At 54.2% G+C, this 16,932-nt stretch overlaps 5 protein-coding genes across 5 annotated transcripts; 1 reads left to right on the top strand and 4 right to left on the bottom strand.

Annotated features, from left to right (window-relative positions):
- Window positions 1-85: 85 nt before the first annotated feature.
- On the bottom strand, window positions 86-1,579 carry ColSpa_01138 (uncharacterized protein; the record flags this gene model as incomplete). The annotated part of the gene is made up of 1 exon (XM_049267350.1): window positions 86-1,579. One exon carries the CDS (start codon window positions 1,577-1,579, stop codon window positions 86-88), a length of 1,494 nt encoding a protein of 497 aa, XP_049123307.1.
- A 2,019-nt stretch (window positions 1,580-3,598) lies between these two features.
- Window positions 3,599-5,222, bottom strand: ColSpa_01137 (palmitoyltransferase PFA3; the record flags this gene model as incomplete). Its single annotated transcript, XM_049267349.1, has 2 exons — window positions 3,599-5,013; window positions 5,075-5,222. The coding sequence occupies 2 exons, from the start codon at window positions 5,220-5,222 to the stop codon at window positions 3,599-3,601; spliced, it is 1,563 nt and encodes a 520-aa protein (XP_049123306.1).
- Window positions 5,223-6,042: 820 nt separating this feature from the next.
- ColSpa_01136 (DNA repair protein rhp7) lies at window positions 6,043-8,088 on the bottom strand (the record flags this gene model as incomplete). The annotated part of the gene is made up of 3 exons (XM_049267348.1): window positions 6,043-7,788; window positions 7,844-7,871; window positions 7,928-8,088. 3 exons carry the CDS (start codon window positions 8,086-8,088, stop codon window positions 6,043-6,045), a joined length of 1,935 nt encoding a protein of 644 aa, XP_049123305.1.
- A 1,697-nt stretch (window positions 8,089-9,785) lies between these two features.
- On the top strand, window positions 9,786-13,086 carry ColSpa_01135 (DNA repair protein RAD16; the record flags this gene model as incomplete). The annotated part of the gene is made up of 3 exons (XM_049267347.1): window positions 9,786-9,822; window positions 9,945-12,807; window positions 12,858-13,086. The coding sequence occupies 3 exons, from the start codon at window positions 9,786-9,788 to the stop codon at window positions 13,084-13,086; spliced, it is 3,129 nt and encodes a 1,042-aa protein (XP_049123304.1).
- A 980-nt stretch (window positions 13,087-14,066) lies between these two features.
- ColSpa_01134 (lipase) lies at window positions 14,067-15,182 on the bottom strand (the record flags this gene model as incomplete). The annotated part of the gene is made up of 3 exons (XM_049267346.1): window positions 14,067-14,823; window positions 14,870-15,035; window positions 15,083-15,182. The coding sequence occupies 3 exons, from the start codon at window positions 15,180-15,182 to the stop codon at window positions 14,067-14,069; spliced, it is 1,023 nt and encodes a 340-aa protein (XP_049123303.1).
- Between the last annotated feature and the right edge of the window lie 1,750 nt (window positions 15,183-16,932).

Here is a 16,932-nt window from a genome sequence, read left to right as displayed (position 1 = left end):
GCCCGCCAACCGAGACCTAGAAGCAAGTCCCCGTCGCACCAAATGTCAAAGATATCCCGCACTCCTCTCTTCCCAGTTACTGTCCCTAAAAATCGTAAATGTTTTCCTCGTCGCTCTCACTATCGCACCCGCGAGACCCAACAAATCGCCCGTTCGGTCCCTCCCAAATCTTGCGAATCATGACCGACAGCCTCTCGAGGTTCTCCTGCGCCTCGCCCGCCTTCATGCTGCGGTACGCCTGCATGAGCCGATCGTTCTTCCAGAGGTCCTTCTGGCCGCGCTTGGCGCGCCGGATGTGGGCCGCGTACTTCATGTTGAGCCGGATGCGCTCTTGGTTGCCGCCCGTGTTGACGAGGATCTCGATGAACTGGCAGGGCAGCCCCTTGAGAGTGCGGACGACTGCGGACGTCTTCTCGAAGAAATCAAGAAAGCTAATCTCACCTGTATCTAGCTGGCGGATTGGCGTGATCTCGATGGTGATGGTGTGCACGCGGGACCTGATGGGCTTCAGGTTGCGGAAGACGCCAATCGCGTTCGCCATGCTCAGGAGATAGCCCTTGTCAGTGCGGTTCGGCTCGGCAACTATCATGAGCTTGCGGAACTTGTGGCCGTAGCGCCTGATGTCGATCTCGACTTCGGGGTCTTTGGTTGACCGCGCCGCTGGAAGGAGATCGTCCTCGTCATATTCGTCATCGCTGTTGCCTTCATACTCAGAAAGAGGCTCGTCTACCATCAAGGGGTGCTGGACCACGATCTCGTTCTCTCCCAATGTGTTGGTGGCCGGAAGCTTTGCAGTCTCTCTGAGGAGGTAGAGGAACGTGTTCTCACCGTAGAGCACATTCACTGCTTCGTTTCTGACCTGGCGACAGGCTCGTAAGATACTTGTTTCAACCATGGGCCGATTACGCGGGTAGACTGCGGACCAGCCTTGTCGAACTCGGATGGGGTCCTCAACAACCAGGATTTCCTTGTAGATCTTCTGCCGGATCTCAATCGGAAGCTTCATCAAAGGAAAGTGTCGCTCGTCCTCTGGAGTCGCAGAGCCGGCCATTACTGACGAGAGGCCCCCATGACCAGTTTTGGGCTTCGACTGCAAGAAGTTTTCAGGACGGGCCTCTTCCTTTCCCTTTCCCTTGTTGCGGGAAGTTGCTGTCTTCTTCACGGGCTTCTTCGTCTGGGCCTCGGATCGAGATCGGCGGGGAGATAAAAGGGGAGCTCCCCACGTGAGATGGGCAGTCGACTTCTTTGCAAATGACGCACCGTAATCACGCGGCGGAGGAGCCTCACGTACCGTATGATAATCGTGAGTGTCGGTTTCCTTGCTATCTTTGCGTCGTTTCGTAGGTCTAATCGTGCCGTCATCGTTGCTGTCCTCCTCGGCGACGGTTATGCGGTGCTTATGACCTCCGACGATGATCGTAGCCTGAGCTGATCCTGCAGACTTGGGTACCTTGGCCGTGGCGCTTGTCTTTGTCTCCGATGCACTGCCTTTACCCTTGGAAGGATTGACCTTGCTACGAGACGCAGCATTAGAGATCTGCTTCTTTTTGGCCACTCCGGTTTTCTTGCCTGGAGCCATTTTGGAGGGGATGAGGCTGAGAACTGGGCCAGTAAGTAGGGTTTCACTAAGAGTAGTAGGTCGACAGTTGGCAGTACATACCTGGGAAATGATGAGGACGATAAGTATTGAGGTGTTAGGTCAGAGATTCGCCGTAGGCCACTTGGTATATATAAAGCCTCTGCTCTGCGGCTCCCCAGGGTTTGGAATATCGGGACCGAATGTAGCGGATGATAGTCGTCTTTGTCGTCTAGTCAAAGCCGTTCCTTGTTCAATGGAACTCCAACAAGGATCCGGCTCCAATGGAAGCAACGACCTTGATGCGTTTTTGTGTACTTCTTGTGTGGCTCTGAAGTTGAGATATTCTGCAAGCAGTCCCCTTGTCTTCAACGTCTTGGTAGGATTCGGCAAATTATGAAGACGGGCGTTTCTGGGTTCGAAAGATGGGCAAAGCTAAAACACAAAGCCGTCACTTGTAGGAGCCTCCTGCTGCAGTTGTTGGCGGGAAAGACCGGCCTGGAATCAGGTGGGACCGAGATCTTATTGAAAGAAGCGAAAGCCCTTTACTAGAGTACGAAGAGATTCGGTCTGAAAACGTGGCAACAGCCTGACCGTGGAACCGGGTGTCGATGAATGAGATCTGATTGTCGTTACAGACTAACCTTCTGTGACCAGCAGGACATTGGCGATTCTGAATTGCAAACAAGGGAGTCGATGATTATGGCGAGATGAACGGGCGACTATGAGATGGTGGTAGCGAGATGTTACGAGTTGTCAGTGAGGGTATAGCAACCTTATGATGGTGCTCTCGGAGATAGGAAGCTGCGTCCTGTGTTGGCAAGGTTGAGGATGGAAGGAGCACCTCTCTGGTCCTTAGATAGAGAGCGTGTAAAGCACATAAGATTTTCGTTCATCCACTTCAGCTTTTTCGCAGTGTTCTGGTGGGAAGTGTTGAGCGGTAGAGTAAAGGTAGATGAGCTTTCGGAACGAAGAGTTGGCTGGCGAGAGGGGGCTTGGATCCCACCACCCAAGAGATGATCTGGACCAAGTACTGATGTAAACGCAATGCCAAGAGGAAGAAAATAGTAAAAACTTCTTCGGTACGGGTACGAACTAAATATGTAGATTCAGGTGAAAGTTACGAATAGAAAGAGCCAAGTACGAGAGCGTATTCTTGATATGGGTACAAGTCATGACACTGATTGAAAGGCTTTGTTGAGCCTCAATAGGCAGCGACCTGCCGAAATATCTCATCGATGGGTCTTGGCCACAATGGTCTCAATTCCGGTAGCTGACAAATGCCTTGAGCACTCATCATCAATTCGTCCAGACCGTCCGTAGTTTGTCCTCAAAAGCCGTATGTATCACCTCTTGCATTTATAGTCTAACACATCAACAGTGCTCTTGAGAAGCGGAAAGAAAAAAGAAAAGGTCTCGAAGTCCAATCGACGATGGGTACATGGCTGCGCGCGGCGTGGCCCCGGTATCGGGCAGCCCGCATAGCCTGGAGAAGAGGACTGGACTGCCATACATACAGTCCTCATGCCTCGGGCGGGTATCGCCTGAATCTTGTGTCAGTAAATGGAAGCTGTCGAAGCGCAGTGACCACTCAGTGCAGAAACTCGCAGCTAAAAGTTTGCCAAATACATTGTGTCACGAGTACGTCCGTCAATAACAGCATCAAATAGCAGATTAACATGTAATTTGGTATTCATGATGGGCAAAGGCGCTACTGAACATATGTCATTCATCTCCCATAAGATCTAACTCCATGACAGACAACGTGAAAAGTGAAAACTTAACACCCCAAACTCCGTCCCTCGAACGGGGGTAAAGCGTCAATACACGCCTCGGATGCTCCAATCCTTTCGAGTCCGAGTTTCCCTTCGACGAGTTTTGCAAACACATATACACTCTAAAGCGACGCCACAGCCATGCCCCAATTCCATTTAATCGAAACCCTGCTGACGAGATTATGCTTCTGTATATCACTATCTAAACGCGTTGTGATCGCTGTCCTCATTTTAAGCCGTATATATCTCAATCCACGTCATCGTCGTTCTCCGGCTGGTTCATGAACGACGGCGACGTCGGACTGTGCTTCCTCAACACCCCGCTGGCGCCGCTGCGTCCCCAACCGCCGTTGGTGACAAGGTTCAGAGCCCGGTGCTCCGCCGCCGCGGGGTCGTCCACGTCAAGGTCACTGTCTTCGAGGTCGTCCTCCAGCGCGCGGCCGCGCGGGCTGAGCTTCCGCATTGGCATCGAGTCCTGGAACCCGTCGGCATAGAGATTAGGGTCACGCCCCAGCACCCGGTCAGCCTTGGATGGCATCTTACGCGCGCCGTTGGTGTTAGGAGGGGGTGAGGTGAGATAGTGGCGGCCCGCGCCATCCGGCTTGGTGGGTACGTCGCGCATGAAGGTTGGGGGCTCCTCAGTGCCCCAGCCGGCGTTGATTTCGCGGGCACGCTGCTCCTCGCGCTCCCTGGCCAGCTGTTCGCGAGCCGCCAACCACTTGGGACTGGGCTCCCATGACCAGCCGTCGCCCGTGGTGTTGCAGACGGGGACGAACCACAACAAGGGCTTGAGGCCGAAGAGGTGCAGGAGGTTACGTTTTACGCCAAGGTCGAAAGCGTTAGGGAGCTTCTCAGAGTCCTTCTCATCGAGGTACTCTTCGTAGCGCTTCTTCGCGCGCTCGCGTTCCATCTCTTCGTATGAAGCATGCATCGGCCTCGAGCCTCCCGGTTGACCCCGGTATTCCTCGCCCTCCTCTGGTCGTGTGATACCCGGGAGGGCGTTCGCGTGGATGTCAAGGAGCTGCTGCCCGTACGCAGGCAGGGGGATACCCTCGCCGTTGTGTTGGGCGACAAATTGGTGCTGCATCTGCTTCTTCAGTGGTGACAGGTATCGCGTCTTCTCCAGGCACTCGATCGTCGTCTGGCCACGGCTCGCAAGCAGAATGTGCCAGCCAGTGAAGGCGCCCACGACGATGCCAATAATGCCGGCAATAACGCTGAGGATGACATAGTTGATGGGCATCAGCGTCTCAACGTACGTCGTGTTGTTGATGACCTCCATGTATACCCAGCTGCCAGCGACGAAGAAGCTGTAGAAGCAGAAGAGCGTCGTGTAGATCAGGAACAGCAGAAATGCCTTGTGGTTCTTAAGGCCGATGCAGGTCGCCAGCCAAGGGCAGTGATGATCCATTTTCAGGACGCAGCGACGACAGGTCGAGCAGTGATGGGCGCGGTCCGGTTTCCTAGCCTGGCACTTCTTGCAGAATCGCAACTCGCCATTTGACTTGACAGTGAAGGAGGTGGCGGCCGGGGGCGCCTCAGTCGGTAGCGTACTGTAGCCATTATCATTCGTCGTGCTCCCTGGGTTCGTGAAAACGGCGGTGGTATAAGACCAGTTGAGCAGGCCATAGAGGAGGAGGGCGCCGAAGGACGACGCGGAACCTGCGAGGGCATCGTCAGCTGGGGCCGAGGGCGGCATGACGGGGGCGCAGATGCTACTTACCGAGCCAAGAGGCTTTCGAGGGCGCGGACCCAATGGTGACATCCACCCAAACGGCCCAGGTGGTTAAACCATAGACGAAGGTCAGAGGGATGTAGGTTGCGAAGGTGCAACAGCAGCGCTCAACCTTTCGCGCCCAGCGACGAGACATGATTTCGGAGGGCGATTGTGAACAAGCAAAATCCATCCATTCGCTCACACAGAGGAAGAGGAAGGGAAGAGCTAGGAAGACCAATAGGTCATGGCGGTCAGGGACGGGAGAATGCTGGTCGTGGATGAAAAGCGCCCGCGAAATGCTGTGCTGATGGACACGGATAGTCAGGGGAAAGTTAGAGCCAAGCCAGGGACCGGGTGGATTACCTACCTGCACTGTGGATGTTGGGACGCGGCCCTGCCGGTAGGCGCGGACTTATTACGCAGGGAGCTGAGGCTGAGCTGAGCCAGCCCCACTCCGCCCAAGTGCAATGTGGCGGTGTTTTAGTCGCCGTCAATGATCCGCCTTCCCGCCCGTGTTCCGCGTTTCGGTGAGGTTCAGTGGACACCATCCGGGGTCGCAAACCAGCGGGCCGTTTGCTCCGCACCGGCTAGGATGTGGACATACTTTGATAAGCACAAACAAGCAGCAGATGCTAGTCACTATACAACATTTTTCATATCATTTGCGATTGATTTTGCCGATGCCGCGGCGGCTATACGTGCAAAGACGAGAAAAATACGTCAACCGTAACTTTTTCGAATAAGCAAGTCTGGCTATTGTGCCTGCCCAACACGGTCCTAATGATTCCATCCCAGACGCCTGCCAGCATAGACAAACCCGCCTTCTATAGAGACGGAAAAGCAATGTAAAACAATTCTTGGCCCGAACGCAGGACTGATAGCTCAAAGGCCACCAAGTCTGCAGTTTGATCACCGGTCACCTCTGCTGTTCATACATATCGTTCTGATAGTGAAGCTTCAGGAGGACTTAACCTTTAATCCTCCCGGCCCTCGATCACCATTCCGATGGCGTTGGGTACTCCGACTAAGACTTTGCCTCGCGGCACCTTGACATCTTTGACCTTCATGCAACCAAAGACGTTGATCTCTCGAATGTTAGGACAGCTCCGGAAAATGCGACCAAGGACAAAGTCGTCGACGTCTTCAATGAAACTGATCTCGAGCTTAAGGAGATGAGGATACTGGTTGTCTTTGGCAAAGACGTCCTCGAATGCCTCGCGCTTGATATGGCGACACGCGTGGATATTCAGGTTCTTGAGTTTGCCACCCGAGTGCTTCATAAGGGCACGGAAACCGTCCGAGCAGAGACCGACCCCGTCCGGGTTGTCCCGAGGGTTGGTGGACTCAAGATGGCGGCACTTCTGGAAGTCAATGATCTCGATCGCAGGGTTTTCCCAGTCGGTGAACAAGTCGACAAAACCTTCGTCGGTCATGTTCTCGCTGTCGGTGATGCGGAGCTTTCTGAGGGATCGACAGGTGTTTTTGATGGCAGTCAAAACCTCATCGTTGGCCTTGGGCATCTTTCTCAAAGACAGCGTTTCGAGCTTCAGTCCCGCACCATGTATCATGTGAGACATGCTTTTGGGACTGATATCGTGCTGCAAATGAAGACCAAGATGTTTCAGAGTCTTGATGTCGCCAATTGCTTTGACGCCGACGTTCGTGACCTTCTGGTTGTGGTAGACTTTGAGACGATTCAGCTTGGGGCAGTTAGCCGGGAGCTGGGCGAGCATCTCGTCCCCAAAGTGTTTGTCCGTGTAATAGACCTGGATGCCTTCCAGGTCAGCACCTTTGTTCGAGACAAACATGGACCAGCTCTTATCGCTAAGCAAGTTGGCGCCGTGGATGTTGAAGGACAGGAGCTTGGTGTCGCGACTCAAGAGGTAGTCCATGACCTCGTCCTTGAACTGGATGGCATTGCGCGCCTTGAAATGCTGGAGGTTGCTTGAGGTTTGGAAGATGCCCTCAAAGTCGCTGGAGCCCAACCTGGCGCCGTCATAGATCTTGACAGTTGTAGTCGATGGTTGCACGAATAGTGGAAGCGTCTCCGGAGTGAGCAGTCGACGCTTAGAAAAGAGCCGAGCAATCTTATCGACAACCTTGTCCGGCAGATCACCCAAGCTATCGGCAAGGTCAACGTTTTTGGCCAACGTCTCGATGCAAAGGGTCGTCAAATTCTTAGCACCGGTCTGGTATGTGCCGTCGAGGATGTTACTTTGAACCTTGCGGCGGCTGCCCTGGCCGCCGACTGACTTGCGAGGCTTCTTCGCGTCCTTTCCCTTCTTTGCAGCATGGTCCTTGCTGCACTGGGCGCAAAGAAGACCGCCTTCGGGTCCACTGAGAGAATAGGCCGTAACGGTGAAACGTTTCTTGCAGATAGCGCAGTTGTCCATCTGACCTGGCATAGGCTTCGCTCTCTGGTCAAAGATGGCGCGGGCAATGTCGTCTTCGTCCTCGGAATCGTCGGCAAGGCGCTTCCGCTTCTTGAAGGCCTTGGAAGCCTTGATCTTGGCAAGCGCCTGCTGCTCCTTTTTCTTGCGTTTCTCTCTCTCAGCTTTAGTTTCGTTGCGGGCGCTCTCAGTGACCTCGGTGGGCTCAATCGAGGGACCGGCTTCCTCTTCCTCATCGTCATTACCCCCCTGGGCCTCACGGCTCCTGGCGGCAGCGGCACGGCGCTGGTCAGCGTCGCGACGGATCTGATTCGCAGAGATGTTGTGGGACTGTGGAATGGTGGTCAGTATACAAAGATGAACATGGCTCATGAAGGGAGCTCACGGCAAGGTAGTCGGTCAAAGCCGATTGTCTATAATCACGTCAGTTAGTCATGAGACGCAGCGCGGCTGATTTTCAAATACTCACGGTCCCGAGATGTGTCGGGCAGGACGGTTAGTGCCTTGCGCCTGGTTCTGCGGAGTAGCTTGATCTTGCTGGGAGTCTTGGTTTTGCTGGGTAGGCTGTGCCTGGTCCTGGTTTTGGCCTTGTGCCTGAGCCTGAGCTCGCTGGCGAGTCGGACGTGCCATGTTGAAGTCGTCGATGATGTCTGTTCTTGGTGTGTTTTATCTTGTGGAATCTATGTCTTGAAAGACCATGGTTTTCCCCCCTTTCTCTCACTCTTAGAGTCGCTTGCCGTGATGAAGCGCAACGGTAACCCTAACAAGGAAAGAATTAGAGTACTCCTCAGACCGAGGAAACCCGTGTCGACTCGTCGTGGCAAATGGATCGATTTACAGGCAAGGGACTGCAGGGGGTAGGAGTGAAGTTAACCAACCTTGAGACCGATAACGAGATGAAATTAGCTCTCAGCTTGCACACTCTCTGAATTGGATGGGGCGAGAGGGGGGGAGGGGGTGACGATTTAGAAAACAACAGCTCCAAGCGAGCTTAGGCGATTCGACTATGTCGCGATGAGTTGCTTGGGGGCAAATTGGCAAGAGGCGACAAAGGCTTGCTTGAATGGAGGTGGAGACGTATCTTTGCTCTGTTGTGAGGAGCTCTGCCTGCTTTTAGTCCCAGACAACTAAGACGAGACCAGATCCCTGGCTGCTTTGGGAATGAACATGCTGCTGCACTGTGCTATTGATCGCTAATCTGCCTGTCGCAGTGGTGCTGGGTCGATGGTGCAGTGAAAACACACCGTGTGAAGACCCTGCGCATAAATGATAGGAACTGTACATTGGGCCAGGCAGCTGCCAGGGGTTTAATTGAAGTGGGGCGAGTAAGTCAACGGGAATGCGTGGGCAGGTACAGCTACTGGTGGGAAGGAGCCACTACACCGGAGACTTCGGGGACTGGATCGATCGCCCCAAATCGAATTGTCACACTAGAGATGAGATCAGCCATCCCCTTGTGTGACAATGAGTCTTCACCTGGATGTTGTTCCTAACCTTCCACCATTCCACATGGTTGCGACACAATCAGATCGCAGGATTTTCTCATGAACTGAAGGCAGTTTTCGCAGTTCAATTAAGGGTAACAGCGCCAGCGTCATAAAGATAAGCTAGGTAGTTGCATCCCCTCCATATGCAGCATGTCAAAGTGGTTACATCAACTGCATCAAAAGCACCTATTCAGTGTCCCTGGGGAACCAGCTAACAAACTTTTTTTGCCTCTAAGGTACCTTACCTAGGCAGTCGCCCCTGCGTCTGGCGTCTTCCCCAGGCGCCTTCTGTCCATGACAAAGAGATCATGTGACTTCGTGTGCAGAGCCCGCCAGTGAAAGGCGCGTCTCAGTGTCCCTCCTTCCTTCCCTCTTGTCTAGCCTTCTCAGCTCGCCCGCCCAAAAAGGAGTTCCTGGTGGCAACAAGACTGGTTCTTTCCCTGACCTTTCAACCACCACTTGGCTTTTCTTTTTTTTCCCCATCCTGTTTTTTTCCCTCATCCATATCTCGCCCCTCCAGAACGCACCTTTTGCCTACACCTAAAGCCCAGCTTGGTCCGGTAATTCCTCTTTTTCCATCCCACTGCGACCCCTATCTCCCCCTCCTTAGAGTGCACAGTCTAGATGCTGCTTCGGCGATAAGCTGAGACTGTTCGCCACCACTTGCCGAGCTTTGTCCCGGGGCATCCCAACTTTCTCTACTTTCACTCCAAGCGATAACAAACTTTCGTCTCTGTGAACCGCAGACCCTGAGAGGACGTTTTTCCCCCTTATCCTCTCAATCCCGAGGGCACGATTCAACAAGTTCATCTTCAGCCAGACTCACGAACACCGCCAAAAATGACTGGCCGCCGTGCTCGTGCTGCTCTCGCTGCAGGTGAGAGCTTGGCTTCCACCCGAAGCAGTAAGTAATCAGTCAATTCGTGCGACAATCCACCCATTCTTTTTCAAGTCGATGGGGAAAGTGGCTACAATGGACATCAATTTAACACTATCCAGACTCACCCGACGCTACCCCTCTCACGGGTACAGGCCGCCGCCTCACCAGGTCTGCTTCGGCCAAGAACCTTGCAGCGCCGGCTCAGCCTGCCATTTCAACCCCTTCCATCGCGAAGAGAGGCAGAGGCCGACCTAGCAAGGCCTCTTCACTCGCCAATGATTCGACTTCCTCAGCTCCCTCTGCTGCTGCATCTGCCGACTTCACCTCAGCGAGCGAGGACTCTACCCCGGCAACTAGTAATGTCGCCACACCCGCTCCGTCCATCGCCGCAGATGGTCTAAGGCCTCGGAAGTCGGCCTCCAAGATTGAGATCCAGCTCCCTACCGCTGCTGGGCTGCAGAGCGAGCGCGCTCTGCGTCGGAGCCAGTACTCCATGGCACCCATCAAGCGTAAGCGATCTGAGGCTGGGGATAGCAATGACGATGATGACGAAGAGTATTCCGACAATGATCGCGATGCCATCGTCGCTCGTCGTTTACAGAAGGAGGAGAACCGTAAGGCTGCTACGACTACTCGACTTTCAGATGCCGACCTTGCTAGACGTCTGCAGGAGGAGGAGTACGAGATGGAAGAATCCGATGCTCCCATCGCTACTCAACGCGGTCGACGCAATCCGACTTCTACCAAGACTCTTATCGCTGACAGTGACGACGAAATGTCGGAAGACATGCCCCTTGCTGCTCGAGCCAAAGCTGGCGGTCGCCAACGGGGCAGACCTGCCAAGAACAACACCTCTGTTGCGCCGCGACCCACAAAGAAGCAAAAGAAGGTGCTTTTTGACTCTGGCGATGAAGATGAACTGGCTGAAACCATTCACGATGACGAGCAGGAGGTTGGTGACTTTGACCTCTCGTCGGATAACGAACTCGACGAGAATCCCAAGAAATCATCAACCAAGGGCAAGGAGCCTATCAGAAGGACTAGAAACACCGCTTCCTCTTCGGCTCAGCCCCCTGCAGCGCTTGAGGAGCTTGCTGATGATGATGATGACGACTTATCGAGCCTTTCGAGCTTCCTCTCCGATGCCACCGACGTTACTGATGCCGCCTCGGCTGTCTCGACAGCGTCGGATAGTGACGGACGCCGCCAGAACGCCGTTGCCAGGCAGTCCCGCGGACGACGTGCTTACCAACGTGGCTCCAAGCGACGAGGTCAGCTCGAGCGTGACAGATTAGTGCACCATCACCCCGAGCTTCTGACCATGTGGCAGGAGCTCGAGGCTTTGCCGCCTCTGAGACCCGAGAAGATTGCACAGCCCAAGCAAATCTCACGCCAGCTCAAACCCTTCCAGCTCCAGGGTGTTGCGTGGATGATTGCCATGGAGCAGACCGAATACAAAGGTGGCCTCCTCGGCGATGAGATGGGCCTCGGCAAGACCATTCAAGCGGTCTCCCTGATCATGTCCGATTTCCCCTCCAAGAAACCGTCTCTGGTCTTGGTTCCGCCCGTCGCGCTGATGCAGTGGCAGTCGGAAATTGCCGCCTACACTGACGGCACGCTCAAGACGTTCGTCTATCATGGTTCCTTGTCCAAGGCAAAAAATGTAACTCTGAAGGATCTCAAGAAGTTCGATGTCATCATGATGTCTTACAACAGTCTGGAGTCTATGTATCGCAAACAAGAGAAGGGCTTCACCCGCAAGGACGGCATCTACAAGGAGAAGAGTCTGATTCACCAGATTGAGTTCCATCGCATCATCCTTGACGAGGCCCACAGCATCAAGACTCGAACCACCATGACGGCAAAGGCCTGCTTCGGTCTCAAGACCGACTTCAGATGGTGCTTGACCGGCACCCCGTTGCAGAACCGCATTGGAGAATTCTTCTCCTTGATTCGCTTCCTCCAGGTTAAGCCCTTTGCATCGTACTTCTGCAAGCAGTGCCCTTGCGCCAGCTTGGACTGGGACCTTGACGATGACCATCGATGCCGCAAGTGCCACCATGCCGGCATGCAGCATGCTTCCGTATTCAACCAAGAGCTGCTGACTCCCATTCAGAAGTGGGGCAATAGGGGAGAAGGCGCAGATGCCTTCCGGAAGCTTCGTACGATGACCGACCGCATTATGCTTCGCCGTCTGAAGAAAGATCACACCGATTCCATGGAGCTCCCCGTCAAGGAGATCTACGTTGATCGCCAATTTTTCGGCGAAGTGGAGAACGACTTTGCGAACAGCATCATGACGAACGGCCAGCGCAAGTTCGATACTTACGTCGCTCAGGGTGTGTTGCTCAACAACTATGCCAACATCTTCGGTCTCATCATGCAGATGCGACAGGTTGCCGATCATCCTGATCTGATCCTACGGAAGAATGGTGAGGGCGGTCAGAACACACTCATGTGCAACTTGTGCGACGAAGTCGCCGAGGATTGCATCAGGAGCCGTTGCAAGCATGATTTCTGTCGCGCCTGTGCCAGAACCTGGCTCGCGGCTAACGATCAACCCGACTGCCCCAAGTGCCATATCCTATTAGCCATCGACTTGGAGCAGCCCGAGATCGAGCAGAACGAGGCCGACGTGAAAAAGTCGTCGATTATCAATCGAATCAAGATGGAGGAGTGGACCTCGTCGTCCAAGATTGAACTTCTCGTCCATGAACTTCATAAGCTCCGTTCCGACAACGCGTCTCACAAGTCCATCATCTTCTCGCAGTTCTCTTCCATGCTTCAGCTCATTGAATGGCGTCTCCGTCGTGCCGGCATCACCACTGTCATGCTGGACGGCAGCATGAACCCTGCACAGCGTCAAGCATCCATCAACCACTTCATGACAAAGACCGACTGCGAGTGTTTCCTTGTATCTCTCAAGGCTGGCGGTGTGGCCCTGAATCTCACAGAAGCTTCGCGCGTCTTCATTGTTGACCCGTAAGTCGTCCATGTGTTTCATTGTCCGAGGAAGGCTAACAAAATCACAGCTGGTGGAACCCTGCGGCCGAGTGGCAGTCTGCTGATCGCTGCCACCGCATCGGCCAGACGCGCCCTTGCACCATCACCCGTCTCTGCATTGAGGATTCTGTCGAGAGCCGCATGGTTCTGATTCAGGAGAAGAAGACCAACATGATCAACTCCACTGTCAATGCCGACGACAAGGCCATGGAGTCCCTGAGCCCCGAGGACATGCAGTTCCTCTTCCGTGGATCTTAAGCTTGTCGGCCAGCGACATTTTTCATAACAATAGTTGTTGTGGTTTGTTGGCAGCGTTGAGGACAGAAGAGGATACGCATTGGGGCCTTGACCCGGCCCTCCATGGAGTTGGGCGTACGTCACGTTCTTATTATACCCCTTATTGCGGCGGCATTATAGCCGCGATTACGGACGGCCACGTTTCGATGTAGAGTATGATAGTTCCACTGTTGCTTTTTAGAGAGAGTCGGCTTCGCCTAGTTAGCTCTACATTGCTCAAGGAACCTGGACCTCGGCTCCAGCTTGTTATTGTTATGGAGCAGAGATTAGTCGTTCCGGTTGCAACATGAGTGAACCATTAGACGTCAAACAACACTGGCTATTCCCCACGTGTTGCTGGCTACCTGCCATAATAACTGCAGTACATTGTCATCAAGACCCACAGCCTCAGTCAGGTACACTGAGGTGGTTCGTTGGATGAAGGCATATCCTGGCCCAATTGCTACACTTAATATATACGGCACGCGGGCCATGCCTATTTCAGCACGTGGAAAGTAGCATCCATCAGCTGCCTATTCAAGGTCCTCGATCGGGGGTGCGCAGTGTGGTTGCGAGTCAGTCGCCTGGCTTCGGACCCCGAACTGGGTGGTGGGGACGATTTGCAAGGTCTCTGATACCGTCGTCACAGTACCATTGGGGGAGGGGGGTTGTCATGGTTAGATCACACAGAGTCGTAGTAGACGATGGTAGGTTGAACGTCAGACGTTGGTGTAAATTAACTACTATATAATTATGTACGTGAATGAAAATGGGAATGCGCACGACATGTCCCTGGCAATGAGGACGCTGCACATCCCTGGTCCCGCCATCCTTCTGTGATATCCTCTTGACGCCTCTCTCAAGACAACCAAGAAAAAACCTCCAGAAGCCCGCTCCTGCCTTCATAGGATAATGATAATCCCTGCCCCGAATTCGTAAAATGACATCTCGAGTCCCGTTGCCTAAGCCTTCCCCAGAGTCTCGGCAAACTCAATGTCCTGCTGGACCCAGGCCGTGAGGCGCGCGGAGAGGTCCTCATCCGAAATCTCCTCCTCTCTCTCGCGAAACTCGAAGCCTTCGGTGTTGCAGGCGCCGGTCTTGCGGAAGTAGTACTTGTGAGCGTCAACGTTGAGTCCAAAGGTGCCGCCGTTGCACTTGGTGTTGGCGTCGCCCTCGCAAATCTTGATGTCGGCGATGGTGTAGTTAACTGTGGTGGCGCTGCCGGTGGACAGCCAGTACTCGGGGCTAGTGTGGCGGTAGCCGAGAAAGATCGGGGGCAGACGGGGGACGGGGTCGTCAACATGGGTAATGCGGTACTCGGCGCCGGGCTGGACGGTGACAAAGTTGACAAAGGCGTCGTTGCCGACGCGGGGGCAGCCGTAGGTGTAGAGGTCAACAGGGTAGCCATCGAGGCGGAGGTTGGCGGCGGCAATGGTAGCGATAGCACCGCCGAGAGAGTGGCCAGTCGCGATGATGGAGTAGCTGGGGTTGGCGGCCTTGGCGGACTTGACCGAGGCCAAGAGATTGTCCTTAACCTCATCCCAGGCGTTAGAGAAGCCAGAGTGAATCTTGCAGTCGTCGACGAGGTCACAGTCCTCGAGGCCGAAGAGGAGGTTGGTGATCCAGTTGCGAACGTTGCTGGAGCCACGAATGGCAATGACAACGTTCTTCCTCACGGGATCCGTGGCAACGAAGCCCTCGAGGCCAGAAATGGAGCCGCTAGTTCGTGTCAGCTCTGACTGGAAAACGGCGACTGTATGCTTACGAGAAGGTGCCAACAATCTTTCCACCGTTGGTCTCAACATCAGGGCAGGCATCCGCACCGCAGGTAATGGAGGCACCTGCGGCGGCGTCACTGTTGCAAGAGGTTGCTGCAACCATCTGGACATAGTACTCGAAGTTGGACAGGTCGGCGTTCGTCACCGTCACAGCTATACAAGTCAGCGGTGATAGCAAACACTTTGAGGAGTATTCTTACCTCTCCCGTCAAGGACAGCCACCGGGGCACTTGCATCCAAGAGGGGAGATGCCGAGACTGCGGCAGACAGCAGAGGGAGAAGAGACAGCTTGGCCAACATGATGACGACGGGCAGGACAACTCAAGACAACTCAAGACAACAACAAGGGCGGAACTCGAGGACTCGCTCGTAAGGCACAACAAACAGAGAAGTGAACAAACATGTTGTCCCCGCGCAGCCACAAGGTCTTATACATTGCAGAAACAGCAACATGGTTATAAAGAGAGTGGATCTTGGCCGACTCGTGGCTCATGAAACACCGTGGGGGCTCTGGTGAGAGTCCACCGTCCATCCATTCTCACCTTGAGCGTTTGCTAGGAGAGGTTGGAGGCCGGCAGCAAACCAAACTTTGTGCGTGCTGGCGGGGACGGGAGTCTGGCACTAGAGCAAACAATCCGCAAGACCTTGTCTCTTCTGGCAGTCTCTCCGCATCCAAGATCCATTCCGTCAGGCACAAAACAGTGGAAATCGGCACTAGAAGCGGCAGCCGCATACGAGAGAGATGCGCCTTTGGGAGGGAGGAGTTCCTTCTGCAAGGGCCAAGCTCAAGAGGGAGGTGGAGGCAATGCGGGATTGACGGACAGCTTTGGCCATTGGGTGGCTTCGGCGGAGGAGTATGTGACCTTGTCCCAGTCGAGATGGGCGTGTCCTATAGTATCACCAGATACAGCCATACGGAATGAACGGCACCCACGGTGTCTTGAAGGAGACGATGTGCCTTACATCAGACCAACCATACTGTGCAGAATGGATAACGGTGTGATGAGCCATGGCACCTATAGTGCTCCAGACAAGGTTCAGAGAGTCAGAGCAGAGCAGGTGGGGTGGCAGAGACCAGAAAGTCAGGGCTGTCAACGTGGTGTCGGGCGAAGTGTGAGATTCTTGGGTGTCACTAGGCGCCACGTGAGCGAACCATCTTCATAGTAGGCTTGCCGCTCATTGAACGGCGTCGATTGACTGGTGGTCCCTGCGCAGCACTGAGCAAGGGTGCTGCTTGGCAGATTCCACTTCTGTTGAGCTTTGCCGAAACAATAGCGCCTAAATCCGTAGAAGCTGATGGTCAAGCTGGGCGGCTGACTCTTGTCCGGACGACGAACTGGCAGTCAATCGCATTTGCCCGCGGTTCGTTACCCCTGCTGCAGTCCCTGCGCAAGGCCCGCCGAAGCTCAACAAAATGTCGCGATGGGTGCGATTTGAGATTCGAGATTTCGCATGTTTCCGCCCAGGACCCTGTCCGAGGACTGGATGTGGAAGATGCACTCGACATCACGCGTGACGATACGCGGCCGCTGAAGGTGGAGAGAGCCTTTCGTGGAACCTATCACGCGCGCGAGGGCTTGCCGTGCCTTGCCAGCTTCACCGGTTTGAGTAAGGAGATCGGCCGGCCGGCCGGGCAAGAAGGTTCAGGCAAAGATGACGAACTGCCAAATACGGTTGCATCCGAAAGAAACAGAAAATAAAAAAGAAACAGAAAACATGTGGATGTGATCAAGATAGCAAGATGCAGCTAGGATGGATGGAGAATGCAACCTAATGTGAGACAGAGGCACGGGGAAGGAGTTCAAAGTTTCCCAGGATGTAAACAAGATGTAGGTAGAGGCAGTGAGTGTTATGTCATGCTGCTTCCTGCCGATTGATCTTGCAGCGAGGTGCCGCTTCTCCCTTCCTCGGCTCATGCCATCCATTTTCATGGCGTCCTTTCCAACCAAGGTCGGTGATCCCTTCCTCCTTTTGTGCACCATGGGTAGTGTAGGTTCTGTGCCTCTCTCTGTACAGGTACCCTCCCCCACCTGTTGTCCTTTTCGCCCTT

Source organism: Colletotrichum spaethianum, assembly GCF_022836535.1.
Source record: "Colletotrichum spaethianum MAFF 239500 DNA, contig02, whole genome shotgun sequence".
Taxonomy (NCBI): Eukaryota; Fungi; Ascomycota; class Sordariomycetes; order Glomerellales; family Glomerellaceae; genus Colletotrichum; species Colletotrichum spaethianum.
Note: the sequence above shows the minus strand (reverse complement) of the source record. Positions and strands in the feature narration are given on the sequence as shown.